Source organism: Puntigrus tetrazona, unplaced genomic scaffold, assembly GCF_018831695.1.
Source record: "Puntigrus tetrazona isolate hp1 unplaced genomic scaffold, ASM1883169v1 S000000001, whole genome shotgun sequence".
NCBI lineage: Eukaryota > Metazoa > Chordata > Actinopteri > Cypriniformes > Cyprinidae > Puntigrus > Puntigrus tetrazona.
Genome location: NW_025047681.1, coordinates 133410 through 156064, shown reverse-complemented (window position 1 = coordinate 156064; position 22655 = coordinate 133410). Strand labels below are relative to the sequence as shown.

The following is a 22655-nucleotide window of genomic DNA, read 5'->3' as shown; positions in this document are numbered from 1 at the left end:
TCTAACCTTGATCAAGAACATTATAGTATAATAAAATAGATGGTGGGAAGGCAGATGTCACATTTTTACAGTACATTAAGAGTTGAAGCATGCTGAGATATTACGATTGGGTTTATTCCTTCCTCATTCACTGAAACATTAACAGCATGTTCACATTCTTCCATAAACAGAACTGTCTGTGTTTTGATGCATGTACGAGAATAAAACTTTTCCAGTCTATCCAACTGTTTCCTTTAGCGCTCCTCATAGATCGTGTCCATTATGGTATAACATTCTGCAGATGATGGTAGTTAATTCTGTATCCACTGACTTCAAGTTTCAAGTTCTAAAACATTTTTTTGTTCCACTCATCACTTGCTGCTCCTATATTAAGATTTATCAATGATTTGCAAGCTTTATGTTCATATAATGTGTGATGTCATTAATGGGGAAAATAATTGTTTACTATTTACTTATTCTCTTAATCCTAAAATGTGTCAATAAGGGACAGTATGACCTTAGTCTGATATTAGTATACTATTAATGTATGTTCAACACTCTTACAGTGGTAATTGAATTCCAATTGAAATGCCAGCAATGCCATGTGTTATGAATTTTGCGTTTAAAAAATTCAATAAAATAGTGGATATTTAAAGTGTGCTATAGTGGAGCTACTATTTCATGTTTTCTTGAATGCAAAGTATATTATAGCTTTAGTGCTTAATGCATTTTAGTTGTGCAAAAGCAGTTCTTAATGCAACTAAAGTAGTTGTTCCAATTTATTAGACTTCAAGTTTACCAATTTATAGTGTGCCACAAACATAACTGGTTATAATCAAGTACATAATAAATTGTACCTAAGTATAGTATTTTTTCACTAGGGTAGTGATGCCATGTTGACACAGAAGAGAAGTGGTCCAAGAACTGAGCCCTGAGGCACCCCAATACCTAGATGTTGCGACTTGGACCCCTCATCCCTCCAAGGTACCTTGAAGGACCTATCTAAGAGGTAAGAGTCAAACCACTGGAGTGCGGTTCCAATACGGTTGACAGGAGGATCCGGTGGTTAGCTTTATCAAAAGCAGCGGACATATCCATCAAGATAAAGATTTGGAAATTGCTTTTGCCAATCTTAGGACTGAGAGCAAGGCAGTTGAATATCCACTTCTGAATCCAGACTGTCCTAGAATTCCAGACTTTTCATGTAAAGCCCAAGACACATTGCACAATTTTAGTAACTGATCTAAAAAACTTGGGTATGACATGGCCACAATTGTTTCATGATGCCAAACTTGCATCTGGGATGTCTGAAAATCATGCGACGAGTCTCAGGCTTTAGTTCTTTTCATCCATCCAAGCATATAATTCATTCATGTCTCATTTGTGTTGAAAACTGTGATATTTTGCAATTAAAAACTCTTGTTAAACATGATTTATATGAGATATTTTATGCAAAGCATTGTGTATGTACATGTATTAACATACCAACGCTTTAAAAAGACTTTATTTATTTACTGTATATATGTAACTACATCTGTATTTAATTTCTGCATTTACATTTATAAATAAACATCTTACTAGTCTTAGTTTCCATTTACTTCTTTATGGTGTAAAAAATTTTACAATACAAAATAACTTTTATTTGAACATTTTATGTCTTAACTGCAATCGTAAAAGGTTCAGTATGAAGTTTGATGTTTGCATGCGGGCGAGAGAGTGATTGCCAGTCAAATTGCTGGTGGAATATTTAAGGGTGTTTTTGCAACTAAGGGCAATATTGACTCTTCGATTGTTATGGATCTGCCAGGCTCTTCCACCAGCCAACCACCATCCAGCACCCCCGTCAGCCAACCACAGCGTTCCCAGTCACCTGAGTTCTAATCAGTCACGCGTGCACCTCATGATCACCTCGTCAACACCAGCACAAAAGCACATGCCACAGCTCCCTCAGTGTCCGGTCTCATTGCTACACAAAGTGGACCACCACTAAAGCTCTATTGAGTCAAAGCTTAATGAATACTTACCTTGAAACTTACCTCTTGTCTTCTCCTCCAGTTCCAGTGTGTCGCCTGTCTCTCCATGTATCAGAGCCAAGTTCCCGTCAAAACAGAGAATCAAGTCAAGCCTCAGCTATTATCAATCAAAACTGCCAACGGATTCATTAATTACCTGCCATCGATCTCTGTCCCTCATCTGTGTCAATAAACATCATTATCATTTCACTCACCTGTGTTTTCATCCATTTCAACTTTTTAACTTTTAGTAAAAAATCAACCCCTGTGAATTTTGTATAAAGTATAAATATGTTTAAAAATAAAACTTGCTTGTCTGTAAAACTTGGGGGGTAGTGTTAGAATTAAACGTGTTTATGCCACACTCGGCCCGTACACACGTGAAATGTTTTTACAGACCATTTCCTTTCCTATTGGTAGGTAGCCAAATGCATATAAATGAATGAAAAGAAACTCTTTATATATCTAAGAACAGAATGAGCATTCCTTAAACATACTTATATATATAAAAAAAAAAAAAAACAGGATCTTATTTCATAATTCATAATTCCCAGATTTTATAAAATAATTCACCCCTTGGCTGTGTTTACCAAAAGCATTGTAAGGTAAAGTTTGATCTTAATATTGCGGTCTGTTTCCCAAAAGCATTGTAACTTAAATAGCACTTGTAAATCATCGTAGATCTACGAGTGCTACGGAGTAATCGTAAATACCAGTAATAAGTGTATCGTAAGGAGAGAGTAATGAGGTACAACCATAAAATTTATTTAACTTCAATGTGACTTTCATTTTGTTTTTAAGTATATTTTGATTCTTTTTTATTCATTTATTCCATTTAGAAATAATAATAAATAAAGAAATAAAACAAAATGACATTACTGAGCACAAATAAATTATATAATAACAAAGTACACAGTTGTATATGAACACTTTAAGGATAGTGCAAATGTTGTACTACAAACCGGGTGGAGTTCGGACCCTCTTAAACTGATGTATCGCAATGAGTCCCTTAACCTCAACCGCATCAACAGGGTTTTTCTTTGTTAAGAAGAAGGATAGAGGTCTCCGTCCATGCATAGACTACTGCATTTTAAACGACATAACAGTGAAGTATAGATACCCTTTACTCCTTGTGCCAGCCATCCTCGAACAACTACGGAACACTAAGTACTTCATTCGATCTGCGTCTATAACTTGATCAGTGAAAAACAGCTTTCTCCCCCACTACTGGACACTACAAGTATTTAGTTGTCATTCAGGCTTTCCAATAGTCTTTCTGTGTTACAAGCATTCCTCAATGAAATCTTCCTGGACATTCTGAATCTACATCTCATTGTCTACATTTATGACACCCTCGTATACTCACCAGACTTCTCTTCCCACGTAAAACACATCAGAGCAGTCCTCCAATGCCTTATACAAAACCAATTATACGACAAATTGAAGAAGTATAAGTTTCATCAGACCCAAGTCTCCTTTCTGTGCTACATTATTTGTTTCAGGGGGTGACCGTGGATGATTAAAAGGTTCATGCTGTTGTCCACTGGCCTCAACCCCTAGACACTGAAGGAGATGCAGCCAATCGGGGATTTCCCAATTTCTACCGGTGATTTATTTGGTACAGCACCACGGCGGCTCCCTTCACTTCCCTTTCTAAACACTCAAAGTCAATGCCCAGGACATGCTGGACCCCACGCTGACCACCAACTTCCACCAGGACCACCCAGACTAGCCTGCTCCCCAACCACGGGGAAAACCTTGGCGTAGAATTGTTCCTTGCTTCAGGTGCCACTCACAGGAAGGGGGCTCTGTCATTAACCACGCCTCTGTGGCTCTCTCCAACAGCCACCATAGCGAACCCTCTCCCGAGTACTAACCATCCAGAACTACACCCATCATGCCTTCTGGCCCCTTGCCTGTATACCTTGACCTTGATCATAGCTACCTGCCTCGACCCTCGCTTGACTCTGTTCACGATTCTGTCTTTGTCTCTGATTTCCATGTCTCTGTTGTTGATCTCCTGCTTGTCTGACTATTCTCCTTAAACAGAATAATTTTGATGCTGCCTGGTGAAGGCATTTATAGTGAGTAATGCACTCTGTGGTCGTCTCTTTGCCTTTCTCTTTGCCTCACTCTCAACTGGAGAACTCATCGTAGTGCAGCCTTTATTTCCTCTGCAAGACTACTGAAGTCTGAATTTTATATACTATCCTAAAATTGCTCACAGAAACCATATTATTAAAGATTTTCAGGCTGTGATAATATTCACATATCACACACTGCCTGTGATCTATTCCACTAATTGCAGGGGCCCCTAAAGGCCCAACTTGAAGAAACTGAATCCTTTGATTTTAGAAATGTAATTAATTAGTTCTTCCCTAAATGTATTCTTTTATACCCCCCCTTTTCACAGACAAGGCCTAATCCAGACTAAAATGTATGTCTGAGCTGTTTCAACTGAAGGAAACTTGCACTGACTGATCTTAAAATATATCAGTACCTTTGTTCCATCTACCATCTTCCATCTTAGACCAGTCATGTTTTTAGAAAAAATACTTAAATGTCCTAATTGAACTATGGCCTAATCCTGGCCCTCTCTGTGTAACCATAGGGCTTATTTTTGAAAAGTACTAAGTAACAATTTACATGTGAAAAACTTGTGCTGTATAGTATTTCAATGAGACGTATGCTTTGAGTGGTTTAACAAACATCAAAACATTTCAATTTAAATGTTTTTTTATTCATTCAACTTTGTGGCTTGTTCCCCAAGATCTGCAAAAGACAATGCACAATGTGATGAGTATTAACTACATATGGAAATTAATTATATTAATAATATTTATTATATTAGAACATATCATCATTAAACAAAAATGTTACCTGACTCATCTGGCAAGATAACTGGCACTGAAATGGAGGGCCTTGCAAATCTCCTCCAGTGCAAGTCTCCTCTCTTCCAAACCAGCTTGGATTGGGAAATGGTAGGTGTCTGCCAATAGGAATGGAATCTGATTGGTCTTTCGAGCATGATGGACCTGGTTCAGGTTGACGCAACCCTACTCCTCCATGGAGGTTGTTGTTCAATGCAGTTGTTCCAAGGATTGACAGTGCCTGCCGGAAATTATGGTTTTGTAGCTTCACCTCCTCTAAAATATTAATTTCCTTTATCAAAAAATGTCTTTTGTTTAGTTTTTTTGTTTCAGCCATTTTGCTAGTGACTCCACCTTGTAATCATTAGCTGCATAATCTCACCCCTTGCCGCTGTGTGGAAATGCCAGCAAATGGCGCATAACACACATAGGGCTATCTGACGGAGAGACGCAAACGAGTTTAAAGCAGAGTCCTGCATGGGTCCTGTTTGGTAAACGTGCACCAACAGAACAACCGATCCATTATTTAACAGCAGCACTCATTTAATTCTGTACCAGACCAGAACCGTTTGACAGACCCCAAGTCGAAATTGGGGTCACACAGAGCACACAGAGAAAGCAAACAAACACAAAACAGTGCAGGGGTGTGACAATTGTAGAAAGATTGGAGATTAAACATGCTTAATAAAACCATTAAAATACATTATTACTATATCTGCACTCAGAGCCATGAACAAAAAGAAATGAATAGATTTTCAAACAGGCTAATAAAAATGTGCCTACTAATAACAACAATAGGCCAATAACAACAACAACAACTGCTCGTATATCAATCTCCATGTGGCACTGTAATAGAATTTAGCACAAGCTCATTTCTGTTTCTATTTTGTGTGCTAATAGCACACCAAATAAAACAGAAAATTTTCTGCGTATAAATAGAAACAAGTCAAACAAGAGGTACAGTCTTTTTTTGCCTTTAGGGGCGTGATAGTCAATTGGCACATTTATCAACGTGCAATTGTTCATATGATTAGATTGATCGGTTTCATGAATCACACGTGCACTCTGTCAGAGTTATACGGATCAGCGCTCGTTTCTCTCGTTAAGGCCAATTATGTATATCGTGGCAAGTGTCCCAAGCTAACACCAGCATTGCCTTGGAAACGGGACGAGGAAGACCTGCGCGCACTTATCACGGGCTGATCGGCCACAGCTGGAGATCGTCAACCCAAGGCCAGATAAGCCGTGTGAGGCATAGTTCAGACATAATCTCCAAAAAGCTAAGACTTAATATGTTCTCTCCCTTGCATTCCAGAAACCAGCATTGTGACCGCTCAGCCAAGGTCCCCCAAGGAGAGCACCTTCTTCCTATCCGTGTGTTCCTTCATCACCGTGACAATATATATTCTTTGTATTTTTTATTTACCATGGTGTCATACTCATGTATTTTATAGTAAATGAACAGCGACGCTAAGGTTCTGAAAGGGCTGTAATTGTTTGGGTGATCACTTTGCTTATATATTTGCTAATAAAATGCAGCAGTTATGATTTGGGTCCATGTGGTGATTACTTTATTCACCCCCCCGGGGCCATGTGAGGCTACCATATTCTTGTTAAAGTTAATTCTTGGACTAGTTTAACGAACTATTGCTTTTGTATCATTTGAATTTTACTGTCTACCTTATTGCTTGTACTGTGAACTTTTGACCATAAAATGCTAGATGTTTTTGTATTCAGAGGGTTTGATTTTTATTGGTTTACATATTGTAATTTTGTACAGCTTGATAAAAATGCCTTTCATTTTGAAATTATTGCTTTGTTACATTTCATTGTTTTTTTCAAATGCTTAGTCTTATGCTTAATTGACTTAATTATAACATTTCTAGCATTATATTTTTAATGTTTACTCAAACAACAATGTATTATCTTACTGTAGGGTATTAGAGAGAATCAGAAAACTTTAGATTCAATCAAATCACTGAAACTTAAGGTGTTGAATTCCACAAAGAGGCCCAGGATGGGACAACGTCATAAATTTGCCCATGATTCCATTTTGCCTGCCTGATGCAAGCAGATCTTTTTCCACAAGCCATCTTGCAGCATTAACACTTATTGATAATCCCAATTTAGGAAGGGGATTGTCAATTTTGGGAACAAGAAACCAATATCAATGGCCAAAAACATAGCACATCATGAGCATCACATGGGTACGATAATTAAGTGATTCGAGTTTTTTGATCCAATAACAAATACATGATTGAGAAGGAGGAAGTCAACTAGCCTTTGCAGTCAATTGTACATTCTGCTAACGTGGCCATTTGAGAGGTTTTGTTGAGTCTGGAATAAAGCTGAATTCAGTTATCTAAATACCAAACGTCCAATAAAGCATTAAATCAATTTTATCTATTTCAGTGTAAATGACTGCACTTAACATTAGTCAAAGGAATTTTCTGAAAAAAAATGTTTCATGATTTTACGTGAAGTGTTTTCTAGGCAATGATTACCAGTGTGTTCTAGTCAATCATTGGCTTTTTTTATATAATTCCTCCTCCTTTAGTTAAATAAATATAGAGTAGACTCTTATCAACATTTTCAAAAACACAAGGCAATCCTGAGTATCCAGGTAAGACAATATGCTTAATTTGAATTGCTTTTTTAATTTTTCTCCATTATTATACAGAGTTAAAATTACAATAAAACATTATTTTAAGACAAAATTGAAAAACATATAAAATTATAAATATAAACACTTTAAAAATATTCATTTCATTTACAGTGAAATCTAATTTAAATAGTCAAACACTTACCTTAGCTGCATTAAAACCAGATTTTCAGGATGTCTCTTTATATTATATATATATTTTTCTAAATGATTAATAATAATGGTCCATTCTATGTCAAATACATTACCTCAACTATAAAGTTTGCTGTCTATAGACTGTACAAATGTATCTGCACTCAACGATGTGAAACATGATGGATGATTATGCAGAAATCGCTGTTGTTGGCATTGGATGCCATTTTCCTGGAGGTAATTGTCAACAGTTTTCATTATTTTTATATGATTTCAGCCTAAATTATATTAACATGGTATGTTCTCAACGGTTTTAGGCGAGGACTTGAAAACTTTTGGAGAGTCCTCCTTCATGGAGAGAACTGTACTGTTCAGATACCAAATGACAGGTTTAATCTCTCTCATTGGTACGATCCAGATGAGAGTAAAGTAGGAAAGACAAACACAGCAAAGGCAGCACTCATCGAAGGGTAAGACTTTAATTCATTTACTTATTTTATCAAGGGACAAAGTGCAACAGTGACAGCAGCATATAGAAACAGAACAGAGGTATAGCATGAGGCAGGTTCTCGCTTGCCTCTCCCGAAGTCACTGAAGCAGGATTCCTCAAACCCAACCCTGCAGAGCTGAGCTCAAAATATGATCAGATTCACCTACCAGTGACTCTGAAAACTTGGATTAGCCTGCTCAGTTGTCTTAATGTGAATATTAATTTTAGTAAAACATCAAACATCATTGAGAGCTGAACAAATGTTTGTGGACATATGAAAGAAAGGCAAACTGGTTTGTAGAACGTGAAGACGGTAATGCTGTGTTTGGAGTTGTTTAATTAAAATTGCAGATGCAACCAATTTATTCAATGGAGTATGGGAAATGAAGTCCAACAGTAGTGTAGTGCAGGAGTTCATGTGGTGAGTTTCAGAGTGTTACTGATCTACTTATAGCCTTGGCCATCTTTGTGGAGAGCAATAATTCTAATTCTCAAATCCTCAGATAGTTCTTTGCCATGAAGTGCCATGTTGAACGTCCAGAATTGTACTCAAAGCCCTAAATTTTAACTGCTCTAATCTAAAATACACATTTGTATGGTGAACAGGACATGTGGGTTTACATAGTTAAACAAAGTATAGCTGTTATCAGTTTTGTTGCCAGCTCTTTTGACAATGTTAGCTGTATGTTGAGTTATTTTAAGACAGTAAATCTTTACTGTCATAGAAGTTGTTGCACCGACTAATCTAAATATATACAGGTTTCATTTGTATGGTAATGTCCCATGAGAAGATATGCTAAAATGGTTGCTGAAACGCGAGGGGTATACTCAACTGTATTTTAATATGGAAAAACGCAGATTTACAAAATGCTAGAAATTTGAGTTTGAATGACTGACAGGTTCCTGTCAAATAATACACTCAAATTCTTGACTGATGATGAGGATGTTACAGAACATCCATTAAGACTTAGGCAGCATTCTAGTATTTTTTTTTAGGTTTTTAAGATCAGGGCCATAAATGATTTTTCATAGGCTTTATGGACAGATAAGTTGTGAGTGAATCTTGAAGGAACAGCATCACATCCTCTTGAACCACTGTTTAAAGAATTTTTCTTCCAGAATCTAGCAGTAGGTTTGGGAAATTAAAAAGTCTATTTTTGTAAACAAAGATATATCACTTATATATAATTAAATAAACAAATCTATAGTTGTTATTAGTTTGGTATTGGTCAAATGTTCTGAGATAAAAATTATAATAGTTGAAATGTTGAATCGATGTGATTTGATATAGCCTTTTTTGCCAGTATAAAGGCTGATAATGGCTGAATAAAAACACAAGAATAATACTAAAAGAATAATAAGTATTATGTCTCATACCTGGTGGAGGTGGAAGCTTGCATATGTGTTTATTTCAACACATTTTAACATGATTAAATGCTTTAGTCACTTGATAGCAATGATTTAAACCTGTTTTTTTGAAGTTGGTCACTTTCGACAACTAATTGGGAATTAGGAATCTCACAAAGAGACCAATCCACTTTGAGTGTAAACTAAACGAGTCAATGCACATTGGCATGAGGTTGCATCCAGAGTATAAACAGGCAACAGGTGCAACGCAAACTCAGTTTTTTGCTTCAGAGCAGAGGAGGCTTTGCTTCGGTCCACCCCCTAGTCCGTCAATCCATGTCCCTGTATTCCACCTCATTGCCCCCTTTCTGGTACATCTTCAGTGCTGCTTGTCCCACTTGGGGGATTACACTGTTTAAAATGTCACTGCATAATGCAAATGCAATTTTCAAATTCATCCATCCCTGAAATCGTGATCCCTGAGAATATCAGTACAAGTTCTTGCCCTTCAAGCTGTCCCTGTCTTGTTGCGTCTTATAACAGTTTTGGAGAGCATCCCTGGTTCCCATGAGAAAACACAGTGTTTGTGATGACTGGCTCATATTTGGACAGTCATGGGATTAGTTGTACAAACACTTCTCCTCATTGGATTCCTCTGAGGAAGGACCTACTGACTGAAATTTTTTTTGAAGAATCTTTTAGTACACTTATTTGTCTGTGTCAATTCATTTAAGGCAATCTGGTTGTGAGGACAAGGAACTTGTCTTGTCTTGCCTTTTGAATTTTTTATTGTTTTAATCCCAAAAGCAATAATCCCATCGTTGCCCTTTTGTTCTGTATAGCTTGAATGAGTTTGACCACAAGTTCTTCGGCATCACTGATGCGGAATCGAGCAACATGGACCCTCAACACAAACTTCTGCTGCAGTGCAGCTACAGAGCACTAGAGGATGCTGGAATACCAATGGAAAAAGCCAGTGGAACAAGAACAGGAGTTTTTTTGGGTAACGTATTATCTAAATAAAAGAAAGTAACTTTTGATTTAAGTGAAAGAAACTGTTAATCACAGTAAAAAAAACAAAAACACACATGCGCTTATTGCATGGGAAGGACCTTCGGAGCAACCTGTGGTAAAGATGCATTGGTAAATAGCGACTCTGAACTCAAAATGAATTTGTGCTGTATTTTCTGGTGTCACAAATAGCACACAAGTTGATCAACTTAATGGTTGCCTTTCTAAACCCTGCAACTAATTTTACACTGAGCGAGGAACTTGTAATATGTATACCTGTATAACTATGTATAACTTGTAATATGAATATATTAAGTGTTTATGAATCGCAAAGCTAACATGTTTTGTGTTTTCAGGCCTAATGAACAGAGACTTTGAGCTGGCAAATGTGAGGTATAATCCAAAACACATAGACCACACCCATGGCACTGGTATCGCAATGAGCATTGCCGCCAACCGCATTTCATACATATTCAACTTCACTGGCCCTCGCTGTCCATCGACTGTGCTTGCTCCTCATCTCTCGTCGCTCTTCACTTAGCTTGTCAAGCTATTAAACAAGGTAGTATTGATAAATATGTTTTTTTCACACCTGATCTGGTTTAATTTCAAATGTGAATTTTAATCTGATACATATCCGATATCTGGACGTCCGATCTATATTTTAACGCACATATCCGATTCCCAGCAGAAATCCTAATGCGACCATAAAGACAGCGTTAACCCTTTAACCTTCACCCCAAAAAGGAGCTAATAAACATTCCCTCAAATTTATTAGTATCCTAGATAAATTTTATATAAAATAACAGTGTTATTTCTTCTGTGTGACTTCCTGAAGTTTGTAAACTGCTGTTGTCATTTGAAAACTGGAAATATCCAAACCCCTCATGGCAACAAAAAGACAGAGATGGGGCAATACAGCTATGAAAAAATCTCTCAACTCTTCCTTTTGATGTATTTATTATTTATCCAAGTAAGCTTAACCATGCGGTAGAGATATTAAAGTTAATACTGGTTAATTTCACGGAGGCAAGAACTTTATATATAAGAAATTGCACAAGATTCTGTAGCTGGTTTTAAGCACCTGCCCCATCATTGTATGAATAAAATGACCTGCTACTTGGATAGGATTAGGGATGTAAAATAAGGAATTTATATATGTGCAGCAACTACAACTAAAGCATAAATTCATAGAACTGTGGCAATAACTTCAAGATACATGGAAAAACCTGTGAGTAACCTTATAATTGTCTGCAGGTTTATCTTGGAAGAAATTCTATAAAAAAGCATTTTTCAGTACACTTATTTGTCATTGTCAGTATATTCAAGGTAATCTGCTTATTGCCTTAGGTCGATATAGTTAATCTTTTCTTGCTTTTTACTAAGTTTTACTAATTAATCAAACAAATTATTAGCCATTAAGCTGCCCGCTTAATCTTTATTCTAATCAACAGGTGACTGTGAAATGGCCTTGTGTGGTGGTGTGACCTGTATATTGGAACCAACCATTTTGTGGCTCTCTCAAGGCAAAAATGATCTCCTCTGATGGAATAAGTAAACCTTTCAGCAATAAAGCAGATGGATATGGTAGAGGTGAAGGATGTGGGCTCGTGTTGCTAAAGCCTTTGAAAAAAGTAAAGAAATATTTGTCTCATTCAAACACAGCACTAGGGCAGCAATGTGTACCTTATGATAATAAAAACCGTTGTATTGTCTGTATTTTGACAGGCTCTCGAAGACCATGATCATATTTGGGGTATCATCAGCAAAACTGCAGTAAATCAAGATGGCCACAGTGTTAGTCCAATTACCAAACCATCCATGGCACAGCAGGAGGACCTGCTTAGAAAAATCTACTCAACAGAGACTGACCTGACTAGTGTCCAGTACATTGAGGCGCATGGGACTGGAACTCCAGTTGGAGATCCAATAGAGGCAGGTAGCATCTCAAAAGTCATTGCCAAAGCACGACCTCAGTTGTCAGGGCCACTCATCATTGGTTCTGTTAAGAGCAATATTGGACACACAGAATCTGTTGCAGGGGTTGCAGGGCTCATAAAGGTTCTTTTGATGATGCAGCATGAAACCATTGTGCCATCATTGTTCTACTCTTTGGAAAACTCTAACATAGATGTCAAATCTCTAAATATGAAAATCCCCACTACAGCTGAAAAATGGGTCAGTGACTGCAGAGCAGGGAGGTCTGCAGGAATTAACAACTTTGGGTTTGGTGGAACAAATGCACATGTGCATGTCAGACAATATGTGCAGTCAAAAAAGCCAAAAGCTCAGCTGACAAGCAAATCCCATCAGTACTTTGTGGTCTCTGCAACCTCTGAAAAATCCATAAAAAATATAATTGAAGATACGGCAAAACAGATAAGTGCAGGAAAAATATCAGATCTACAGTCTTTACTGTACACATCTGCATGTAGAAGAAGTCATTTGAAACACAAATACAGAAAAGTATTTCAAACATCGTCGTTGGCAGATCTGCAAGAGAAACTTACTTCTGCCGTGGAGAAAAAGGTTGTACCATCAAAGACGACCTCCAAGCTAGTTTTTGTGTTTTGTGGCAATGGTGTTACATATCAGGGTATGTGCAAACAGCTGCTTAAACAAGAGCCAGTTTTTAAAGAAGAAATCATGAAGATTGAAAGGCTGTTGCAAAGCTACAGATGTTTGAATCTGACAGAGATGCTAAAAAGTGAAAGTACAGAGCTGTCTGATCCAAAGATTGCCCAGCCTCTTCTGTTTTCTATTCAGGTTGCTGTTGTCAAACTTCTGAAGCACTGGGGCATCAATCCTGATGCTGTTTTGGGTCACTCTATTGGAGAGGTTGCTGCAGCTCACTGTTCTGGTTTGTTGTCACTCGACGATGCAGTGAAAGTCATACACTATCGCAGTTTTTTGCAAGGCACTGTGACAGGAGGGAAGATGCTGGTAGTCAGTAATATGGCCGTTACTGAAATCTTGAAAATGCTTCCATCTTATTCAGGAAGGATTTGTCTGGCTGCTTTTAACAGTCCACAGTCATGCACACTCTCAGGAGATGCAGATGTCATTGATAGGTTCCATCAGAAACTGAGCAACTCAGCAAGTGGAAAAGATTTGTTCCTTCGCATTTTGGATGTACCTGCAGCATACCACAGTTACAAGATGGATCCCATTATATCTAAAGTGAAAGAGAGTATAGGTTCTTTACAAGCATGTGATTTGGAGACAGAATTGTTCTCAACAGTGACAGGTGTTAGTTTGTGTTCTTCAGATTTTATTACCGGTGAATATTGGGCAAGAAATATCAGAGAGCCAGTTCAATTTGAACAAGCTGTGAAATCTGTAGCTAAAAACAAAAAGAGTGTGGTATTTGTTGAAATTGGCCCAAGGAGATCTCTGCAGAGGTACATCACTGAGACGCTGGGGAAAGACTTTGCTGTGCTTTCCTCAGTACAACCTGATAAAGATCATGAGACAATGCTTGCAGTTGTTTGCAAACTGTTTGAGCTTGGGGTCAAAGTGGACTGGGAAATGTTCTACAAAGGTTTTGAGTCTGAACCAATTCCCTACCCTCGCTACCAATTTGATGATGTGAAGAGAGATGTATTCGATTCTCGTTTGCAGTTGATTGGTCCAACTGGCAACCATCCAGTAGTTACACAAATGAGTGAAGACAGTTCAGTGTTCACCTGTGATTTATCCTCTGAATCAGTGGCCTTCTTGCAAGACCACAAGCACAGTGGGGTTGCCATAATTCCTGGGGCATTTTACACAGAGTTGGGTTTAGCAAGTTTCATGGCATATGCAAAACCTAAGGTTCCACTAAGTTCTCTGCAGCTTAGCATAACATTCCAGAGTCCATACATTTTTACCCGGAATGCGCCAGATATAAAAGTACATCTGGATCCAGACCATTTGGAAGATAATACATGTAACTTCAAAATACAGTCTATTTCAGCACTTTATGCATTCGGCACAATAGAAGCAAACCGGAAAGAATGCCTGAAGAGCAGCTCATTTCACTAGACTCTATTTACAAAAGATGCATGTTCCACATGACTACTGAAGAACTCTACAAGCAGCTAAGTCAAACAGGATTTGAGTATGGGTCTGTCTTCATAAATAAGGCAGATGTTTATTGTGGGAAGCATTTAGAGAAGCTATATCTGTTTTGAAGGTCCCAAAGGAATTACTGCCTCAATTACATGACTATCATCTTCACCCTGTGGTCTTGGATTACGTTATGCAACTTGTTCCTGTAACTATAGGGCATGACCTATCAGCAAGACCCCAATTTCCTGCAAAAATTGGAAGTCTGACTGTATTTGAACCATTGGAAGAGGAGATGATTGTATATCTGAGAGCAATGCATGTGGCAGAAGATGGTTTTGACATATGTGGCTGCTTAGCGAGCAAACAGGGTAGAGTGCTGGTTGAACTTATTCATGTGACGATCAGAATGCTAGGAAGTCGTTCCCAAGTAGTCAATGAGTATTTCTTCCATAACAGCTTTAGTATGACATCTGAAGTGGTCACATATGATACACCAATTAAGGCACTGATTTTTTCTGACCAGGTAGGAATTTCTAAAGCTTTGCAACAGTACTTGGACTCAACATCTAGATATGTGCCTTCTTCATACATTAACACACTGCTAGAAGGTGGAGTTGAGCTTATTTTGTCAAAACTGAACATTTCAAGTGTGAAGAAAAGCTTCCAGGAAATTTTGTTTATGTGGGGTGATACAGACCTATCAACCCTTGAATCTGAGAAGGTCTTGAATAGCATGGCAGTTTGTTGTGAGATTTTCAGAAAGATTGTTGAATATCTCAGAGCACTTAATTTCCGAGGTGATATCAGAGTAATAACTTATAGGACCTCCGAGAGCATAGTGGACTACATAAATCCTGGGTTTGTTCTGTTAGGCATGACAAGAGCATGTGCAGCTGAGTTGCCAGAACTTTCATTTCAGCTGATCGACATTGGCTCTGGCACTTTTGAAGACATCAAAGCTTTGGTTCAGGTTCTCAGATCGTACCCCTGTGACAAATATCCAGAGCTATTGGTGAAGGAAGGCAAAATTCTTAAACCTGAAATCACCCACACACCTATGCCAACCATCTCTTCAAGAAGTGTCCACATGTTGCCTGATGAAGAAGTTTTTACCTTGCAAACATCTGACCCATATGTAATGACAAATCTGTCAGTGACTCAAATGGATAATTCTATTGAACTCAATCAAGGGAAAATATTGAGCTTCGCCTCAGTAAAATCTGTGTTCATTCATCAGATTACTTTCCAGTCAGTATTTCTGACCTGACTTATGGTCAGACATTGTATTGGAACAAGCACACTACTGAAAACCATAAGCTCTTAGCCCTTGACTTCAGCGGCACTGTTACAGCTGTCGGTAAAGATGTCAGTAGATTTAAAGTCGGTGATCATGTTGTGTCTTGCTACCCTGTGGCTGCCACCTCTAAAGTAGTTCTCCCAGCAGCCGTTTGCTGCAAAGCAAAAAAGCTTTTATTCCTGAATGGCACCCCTTGCATCTCCTATATGGTACTGGCTTGGCAGATCTTGCACAAGGCTTTACCCAAGGCTAAACCGCAAAAGAAACTGGGTATTTTCTCAACTGTTCCTGACTCAGCTTTAATGAATGTGTTAATTTCCATTGCAAATAGATTAGGCTGGAACGTCAAAGTGAGCATGCAGGCTGATCAGCTGTCTTGTGACTTTAGTGAAGCTGTGGGAGCTGTTCTTCTACCTCCTTATACGCTAAAAATAATTGAAATGGCCAGCAGCATTAGAGGCATTAATGACATTGTTCTTGTCTTTGAAAATCAGACAGAATTTCCATTTAATGCTACGAAATTCAGAGGTACAAATGAGGAGGTCCGCTTCCATACCCTCCCCATGTCCCAAATAATTCAAAAAGGATTACTGAAAATGCAAATGCCACACATCTACCGTTGGCTAAAATCCATGCATTTGGACAAAAAGGCTTTGTCTTTGGACACAACAGCTGTTGTAAAATCTCAAGACATTGATCTTATTTCTGTAAAAGAATCTGAATCATACTTCACATGCCAGATCCTACCCATTATCGTCCTGAATAGTGATGCCAAGAACCAGCTGTCTGACATACCCGTGATGCTTAAACCATGTCTGTTCCAGAAAAATTCAGTCTATATTGTTACAGGTGGTTTAACAGGGTTGGGATTTGAGACAGTAAAGTTCATCGCTCAGAAAGGAGGAGGGAAAATTGTCATTTTGTCTAGGAGTAATCCAAACCCTCAGACGCAACAAGAAATATGTCAGGTCAGTAGCCGCTGGGGTTCTACCATTAAGTCTCTGCCATGTGATGTTTCTGTTTCTGAGCAAGTGCACCAGACGATTGCTAATATTGAAAAGCATTTTCCATCCAGTCCCATCAAAGGGGTGTTTCACAGTGCAGTCGTTCTGCATGATGGGCTAATTGAACATCTTGACAAATCTCTTTATGAGAAAGTTATGAGGCCAAAAGTAAATGGAGTGATTAACCTTCACCGTGCTACCATTCAATGCAATCTGGATTATTTTGTGTGCTATTCCTCCATCTCTGCCTTCATTGGCAATGCCTCACAAACGAATTATGCTGCAGCTAATACATTCATGGACACTTTCTGTCAGTACCGGAGGAACACTGGGCTTTCTGGACAGTCAATTAATTGGGGAGCTTTGAATCTTGGTCTTCTGTTCAACAAAGTCCATTTCCAACGATTTCTGGAGGCAAAGGGAATCATGCTTTTGGAGATTCCAGAAATCCATGAAAGTCTTGAGCAGTGCCTCTTGATCAACAAACCTCAACAGGTCATTTGCAAATTCAATTTGAAAAATAACTGGAATAACATATTCAGTCAGAACAAATCACTAAGAATGCGGTTGTTCAAAATCGGAGAGGAAGCAATGATTAAAACTGGAGCGAACATGTCTAGACCCGAGCAACCCATGACATCATCCTCACCACGTGATTATGTGAAGTTCTTGATTGGTGAAACAACTGGTGTTGAGGTGGATGAGCTGAATGATGATGTTCACCTTTTTGATTTAGGCATAGACTCAATGTTAGCCATGACTCTGCAGAATCTTATTTTCTGTGAAAGAGGTGTGAATGTCCCTCTAGTGACTCTGCTGGATCCAAACAACACACTGTCAACGCTCATCAAAATGCTGGAGGAAAACTGTGAAGATGAATATCAGAGTGAAGATGAGAGCAACTCCACATACCTGTAATAGCAATTTTTATTTCTCCAAAGCAGACTTTATCAGACAATCATGACATTTTGATGTAAAATGGGTGTGCAGTACCATAGTACTTAATTAAACAATGCAATGAACTTAAGTTCAAGTTCATTCCACTACGGATAAACTATCTTGATTCTAGCATCATCTGTGTTAAAACCACATATAACTGCAATAACCAACTGAGGTTTTTCAGGTATTGTGTATAATTGTTTTTATTTAGGTTTTGTCACACTAGGTTTAAACACATACTAAACATACATTCCACATTTGTTTTCCTTGTCTATTTTAATGCACTTTAAACCAAAGTTGTATGATTGAAAATTTTTATTTCATAAGTGTGTAAGTTCATAATTGGTATATGTAGTTCATAATTGGTAACAGCAAAGAATGAACAAAGTCCTCAAAAGTCCTTGTAAATATGAAATAATTCACAATAATATCAGGAATTATTTAAAAGATGAATTATGAATGATGTTTAAAATAATGTCTACAATGACAACTGTAAACAGTTAAGATATGTTCATGAATTATTCATCGCTTGTACTTAAGGTGTAGACTAAGACTTTCTGTAGTAAATGCTAGTACTGTACCATGATGATCTTTTTCCAAGCAAATGTGGAATCAATAGAGTAAAAAAATATATATTATAATTTATCAATAAACCTACAAAGAGAGTAAAGAATGATTTGCTGTTATGACTGGGAATCAGATGTGACTGTAATCAGTGGTGTAGTCGTGCCTTGAGAAGTGGGCATACCTGTGTATATCCACCACTACACCACTGACTGTAATGATATCTTTGGGCACATAGCCAACAACCATTTTATCCAAAGCAAATCTGAGAAATAAAAATTACTTGCATTTTATTTTCACTTTGTATTTTATTGTACTCACATTGCCTACACCATTACCTCGCCCCAATCATCAGCACAGGACTTTGGTAAGTGTTTAGTTGTTATCCAAAACAGTAGCTGTAACTAGGCAACTTAATAAACATGACATTGGCCAATGAAGTTTAAGCACCTATTAGACAAGGTTAATGGAGACCGATTGGGACAAAATTTGGTAGACCTGTTTGACTCGTGGCCCCAAAGGTCTGTGAAAAATTTGAAATAAATCTGCCACTGGGGTGGTATTACAGTTTTTGAGGGCATGAACAATTGCCCTCAAATTGAAAGACGTCCCTGTTCGTTTGGAGTTCCTGGATAATTATCAAAACATTGAAATTGAAATCATTTGGGAAGTTTTTTTAAAAGTCTTTTAAAGGGGCCTCATGGGACTGATGTGTTGACAAAATGTGTTGGGGGAAATAATAGGAAAATATTTATAATATGGTGGTGCAAAGATGAATTTCCGACCCTCCATCTACTCATAGACAGAAGTTATCTTTAAGGATTAAGATTGTAATCTTAGCGTTTGTGTTTTTGATTTTGCATTATTTCGTTAAGTTTAAAGCTTTCTATAGATGTATTTATCATGTAATTTTTAATGAGTTTGCATTTAGGGTTAGGGGAATAGATTTGAATTGGTCACATGATTATGATGGGGACATGGATAAGCTAGAGGAAGAAGATCAGGAGAGCTCTGGTAATGAGCAGGAAATGTGATTCTATCATGCTCAAGACATTTCACTTTGGATTAAAATATGGTTTTAAATAACTTATTCTTATTAATCTTCAATATAATTTGAAGATAATACATGCACACCTGAAGGAAAGATCACCATGAATCCTAAGCAAGATGAGCAATTAACATTTCAAATGGCTGTATATCAAAGTATGATTATATTTTTGCAGAGCAATCTGGTACAACAAGTATTTATGCTATGTTAATGAAATATATGTTCGGAAACTCTTTGTGAAAAGGTGGTATAAAGCAATTTTAAAATGTCCCCTTAGTAAAATACGATAATCCAGCCTGCCTCTTAAATATGTCGTAAATATTTGCACGGTGAACATGTTTAGATATGACTGTATTTCTCCCCACTTTATTATTAAACATCTTAAACTACATTACCCATATGTCTCTGCCATTTGAACGTGAAACACATGGTGCTGGTATTTGTAGTTCAATAAACTTATGCTACGGGTTAGGGTTACGATTTCGGTAAAGAGTTAATTATCACGATATAGCAACACTGAATTGTTAACTGACATAAAAAATATCAGCAAAACAAAAGCAAACAAAGCTACGTTATTGTGGTAAAATCATGGTTACCATACCTACAAATACTACACTAGTTACATGGTACAGAGGTATGGTATCAGTTGTAGTTACTGTGCATTTACTACACATTTACTGTGGTAAAAAAATATGGTAAATGGTCTTAGCTGGTTTAAGCTGGTCAGCAAGCTGGTTTAAAAGCGGTTTTATCCACATTTTCAGCCTGCTAGGCTGGTCTTAGCTGGGTAAAGACCAGCTAAAATCAGCTTGACCAGCCTAGGCTGGTTATAGCAATTTTTTCATTGGGTTTAATGGGTTTAGTCATCTACTTATTTAAAACCGCAGCAGGCGTACACAGTGAGTTATATGTTAGCTTAGTCTAATGTCAAGGCTAGCAGCTGCGCTAACTGAGCAGCCAGCTCTTTTCCACTAGCAACTAGTTTGAACGCACACGCTTCCATGACTCCATCTAACTTGATCCAGAACACTAAAATAATTAAAATGATACCCGTTAACCCCTTCTTCTTTTTTCCTTTATATGCTACCCTTAGGCGCAATACTATGAAAACATAACACAACATTTCATTGTTACGCAGAATACCAACGTTTATCGTTGATTTGATTACAGAGAGCCCATCTCTGCATTTAATAACCAATTATTCAATCTCGTCATAGGGATATATTATCATTCTATTCTCCTATTCCATACTGTTCAGTGCTTTGATACAATCTGTATTGTTAAAAGCGCTAAGTGGTTTTCCTTTTCAGCCTTTGTATACTTCAAAGCACTCGGGATCAACATCGATTGTTTAAATTTGTGCTCTATAAATAAATCTTAAATCACATCATGTCTCAAGACTGAACTTTCACCTGCACTTGTTGTCAGACCAGACAGACCAACAGGTTAGTTTGCTTTAAAAAAAGTGATCGACTCCACCTACAAACTTCTTCCTGCTCTCATTCCTGCAGCATGAAAAGAAATGTCTTCATGATGAAATCTCAAAATGCAGGTATGATTATAAATACTCTCTTATAAGTCGAAGAATTAAATTAATTTGAGTTCTGTTATGCATGTGAACTGTATCAGCAACCAGTAACATACCACAGAGAGGTTTTTTTATGTGTTCAATGATTACATGCAGAAATATTGTCTCATATGAAGTGTTTTTGTTAATTTTTTTGTAAACATGCTGGTGCAGAAACATGATACAGAACTGCTGCATAAATTCTGAATGCAGAGAGAGAATATAGAAAGTGTAATGTTATTCAACATTTTTTTTAAATTATTTTAATAAAATAATTGAGATAAATCATTCTAATGTATTTCAGAGCGTGGCTTTATTTATATAAGACTTGACGGTGTTATCACTGCTGTGATTCACAGGTTTAATTCCCACTTAAACGCGCAGTGTTGCAGGAAGAGCCTCACGATCTAGTTAAACCAGTTCGACCTACTGTACTGTAGTTAAACAGAAAATCAACAAACAAGCCACAAAAGCTAGAAACTGTAAAAGAGCTTTAAACATTCTGGATAATTGAAGATAGACTGTGTTACTGTTTGAAAATCACTGACTGAAATCTCTTACAGGATGATTGAGAGATAAAGGAAGAGAAATGTGAGGAGTCAGAAAAGGTGAAGACTAAAAGAAGAACAGAGTATCAGCATGTCAACCACCTCCACCACGGGTAAAAATCAGCCAAATAATAGTTTAAAATGACTATTCAAAAACATTTTCAAACCGAAAATAAAAGTAAATAAGTTAATAAAACAAGTGAGGGGTACCCACATGCTCATGATCAGGAAGTTTATTTATATTTCTGTGAAAGAGAAAGCCATGGCTGGATAATGTCATGTTCATAATAACCCTCAGAATTGCTAATATAAACGGGGGTTTATACTTCAGAGATTTTTTTTTTTACTGTAGGGGCGCCAATAATTTTGTCCAATGTATTTGAGAAAGACATTTATTTCATAATAATATTTTCACCCATTTTAAAATTTTAAAATACAATGAAAGGTTCGATTGTTTGTGAAAGTTCAAACGGATTAACAATGCAGATTTATTTTCGAAGCCTTCTTTGAGCATGTTCACCGAGGGTGCCGATATTTTTGACCATGACTATTTGTTCAAAGATTTATTATGTCTGAGTCACACATACGAACAGAAAATTAAGACTTTTGTATTATACAGTGGATGTTGCCCTCAATCCTCACAGGAGATGGAGCATAGAACAACCTCCTTATAGTAAGTCTGTACATACATTTTTCCATTCTAACATGTTGCAGACACTAAATTTCTGATTTGACTCTTTGCAGTGAGGATTGTTCTCCTGGGTTCGAGCGTGTCAGAAAACAGTGTTGTGGGAAACTTCATATTAGGACGAGCAGCGTTTGACAATGAAGCTCTTCCAGATGTTGTAGAGAGAATTGGAGGAAGACTGAAAAACAGACACATAACTGTCATCAACAGTCCTCAGCTGCTCCAGACAAACATCTCAAACGATCAAATCACACAGAGAGCGAGAGAGTGTGTGAATCTGTCTGATCCGGGACCTCATGTGATTGTTTTGCTCCTCAAACATGAGCAGTATTCAGCAGAAGATCAGGAGTGTGTGGAGAAGGTACTGCACTCTTTCTCTGAGCGGGTTTATCAACACACCATGGTGCTCAGCACTCAAGATCCCGCTTGAAACCAACATCATCATAC

General features: G+C 37.5%; 1 protein-coding gene and 1 pseudogene across 1 annotated transcript; both read left to right on the top strand.

Annotated features, from left to right (window-relative positions):
* The first annotated feature begins 931 nt into the window (after positions 1–931).
* LOC122331440 lies at positions 932–18595 on the top strand (annotated as a pseudogene).
* A 2307-nt stretch (positions 18596–20902) lies between these two features.
* Positions 20903–22638, top strand: LOC122331438 (GTPase IMAP family member 2-like). The gene is made up of 4 exons (XM_043228901.1): positions 20903–20957; positions 21536–21633; positions 22140–22193; positions 22265–22638. Exons 2-4 carry the CDS (start codon positions 21612–21614, stop codon positions 22636–22638), a joined length of 450 nt encoding a protein of 149 aa, XP_043084836.1. The 5' UTR covers positions 20903–20957; positions 21536–21611.
* The last annotated feature ends 17 nt before the right edge of the window (positions 22639–22655 follow it).

What these genes read in the sequence shown, in the direction of transcription:
- LOC122331438 (XM_043228901.1), top strand. Translation starts at nt 21,612, where the DNA reads ATGTCAACCACCTCCACCACGG. An exon ending in GTCAACCACCTCCACCACGG is followed by an intron (nt 21,634 to 22,139) that starts GTAAAAATCAGC and finishes TGTATTATACAG; the next exon opens with TGGATGTTGCCCTCAATCCT. An exon ending in CATAGAACAACCTCCTTATA is followed by an intron (nt 22,194 to 22,264) that starts GTAAGTCTGTAC and finishes GACTCTTTGCAG; the next exon opens with TGAGGATTGTTCTCCTGGGT.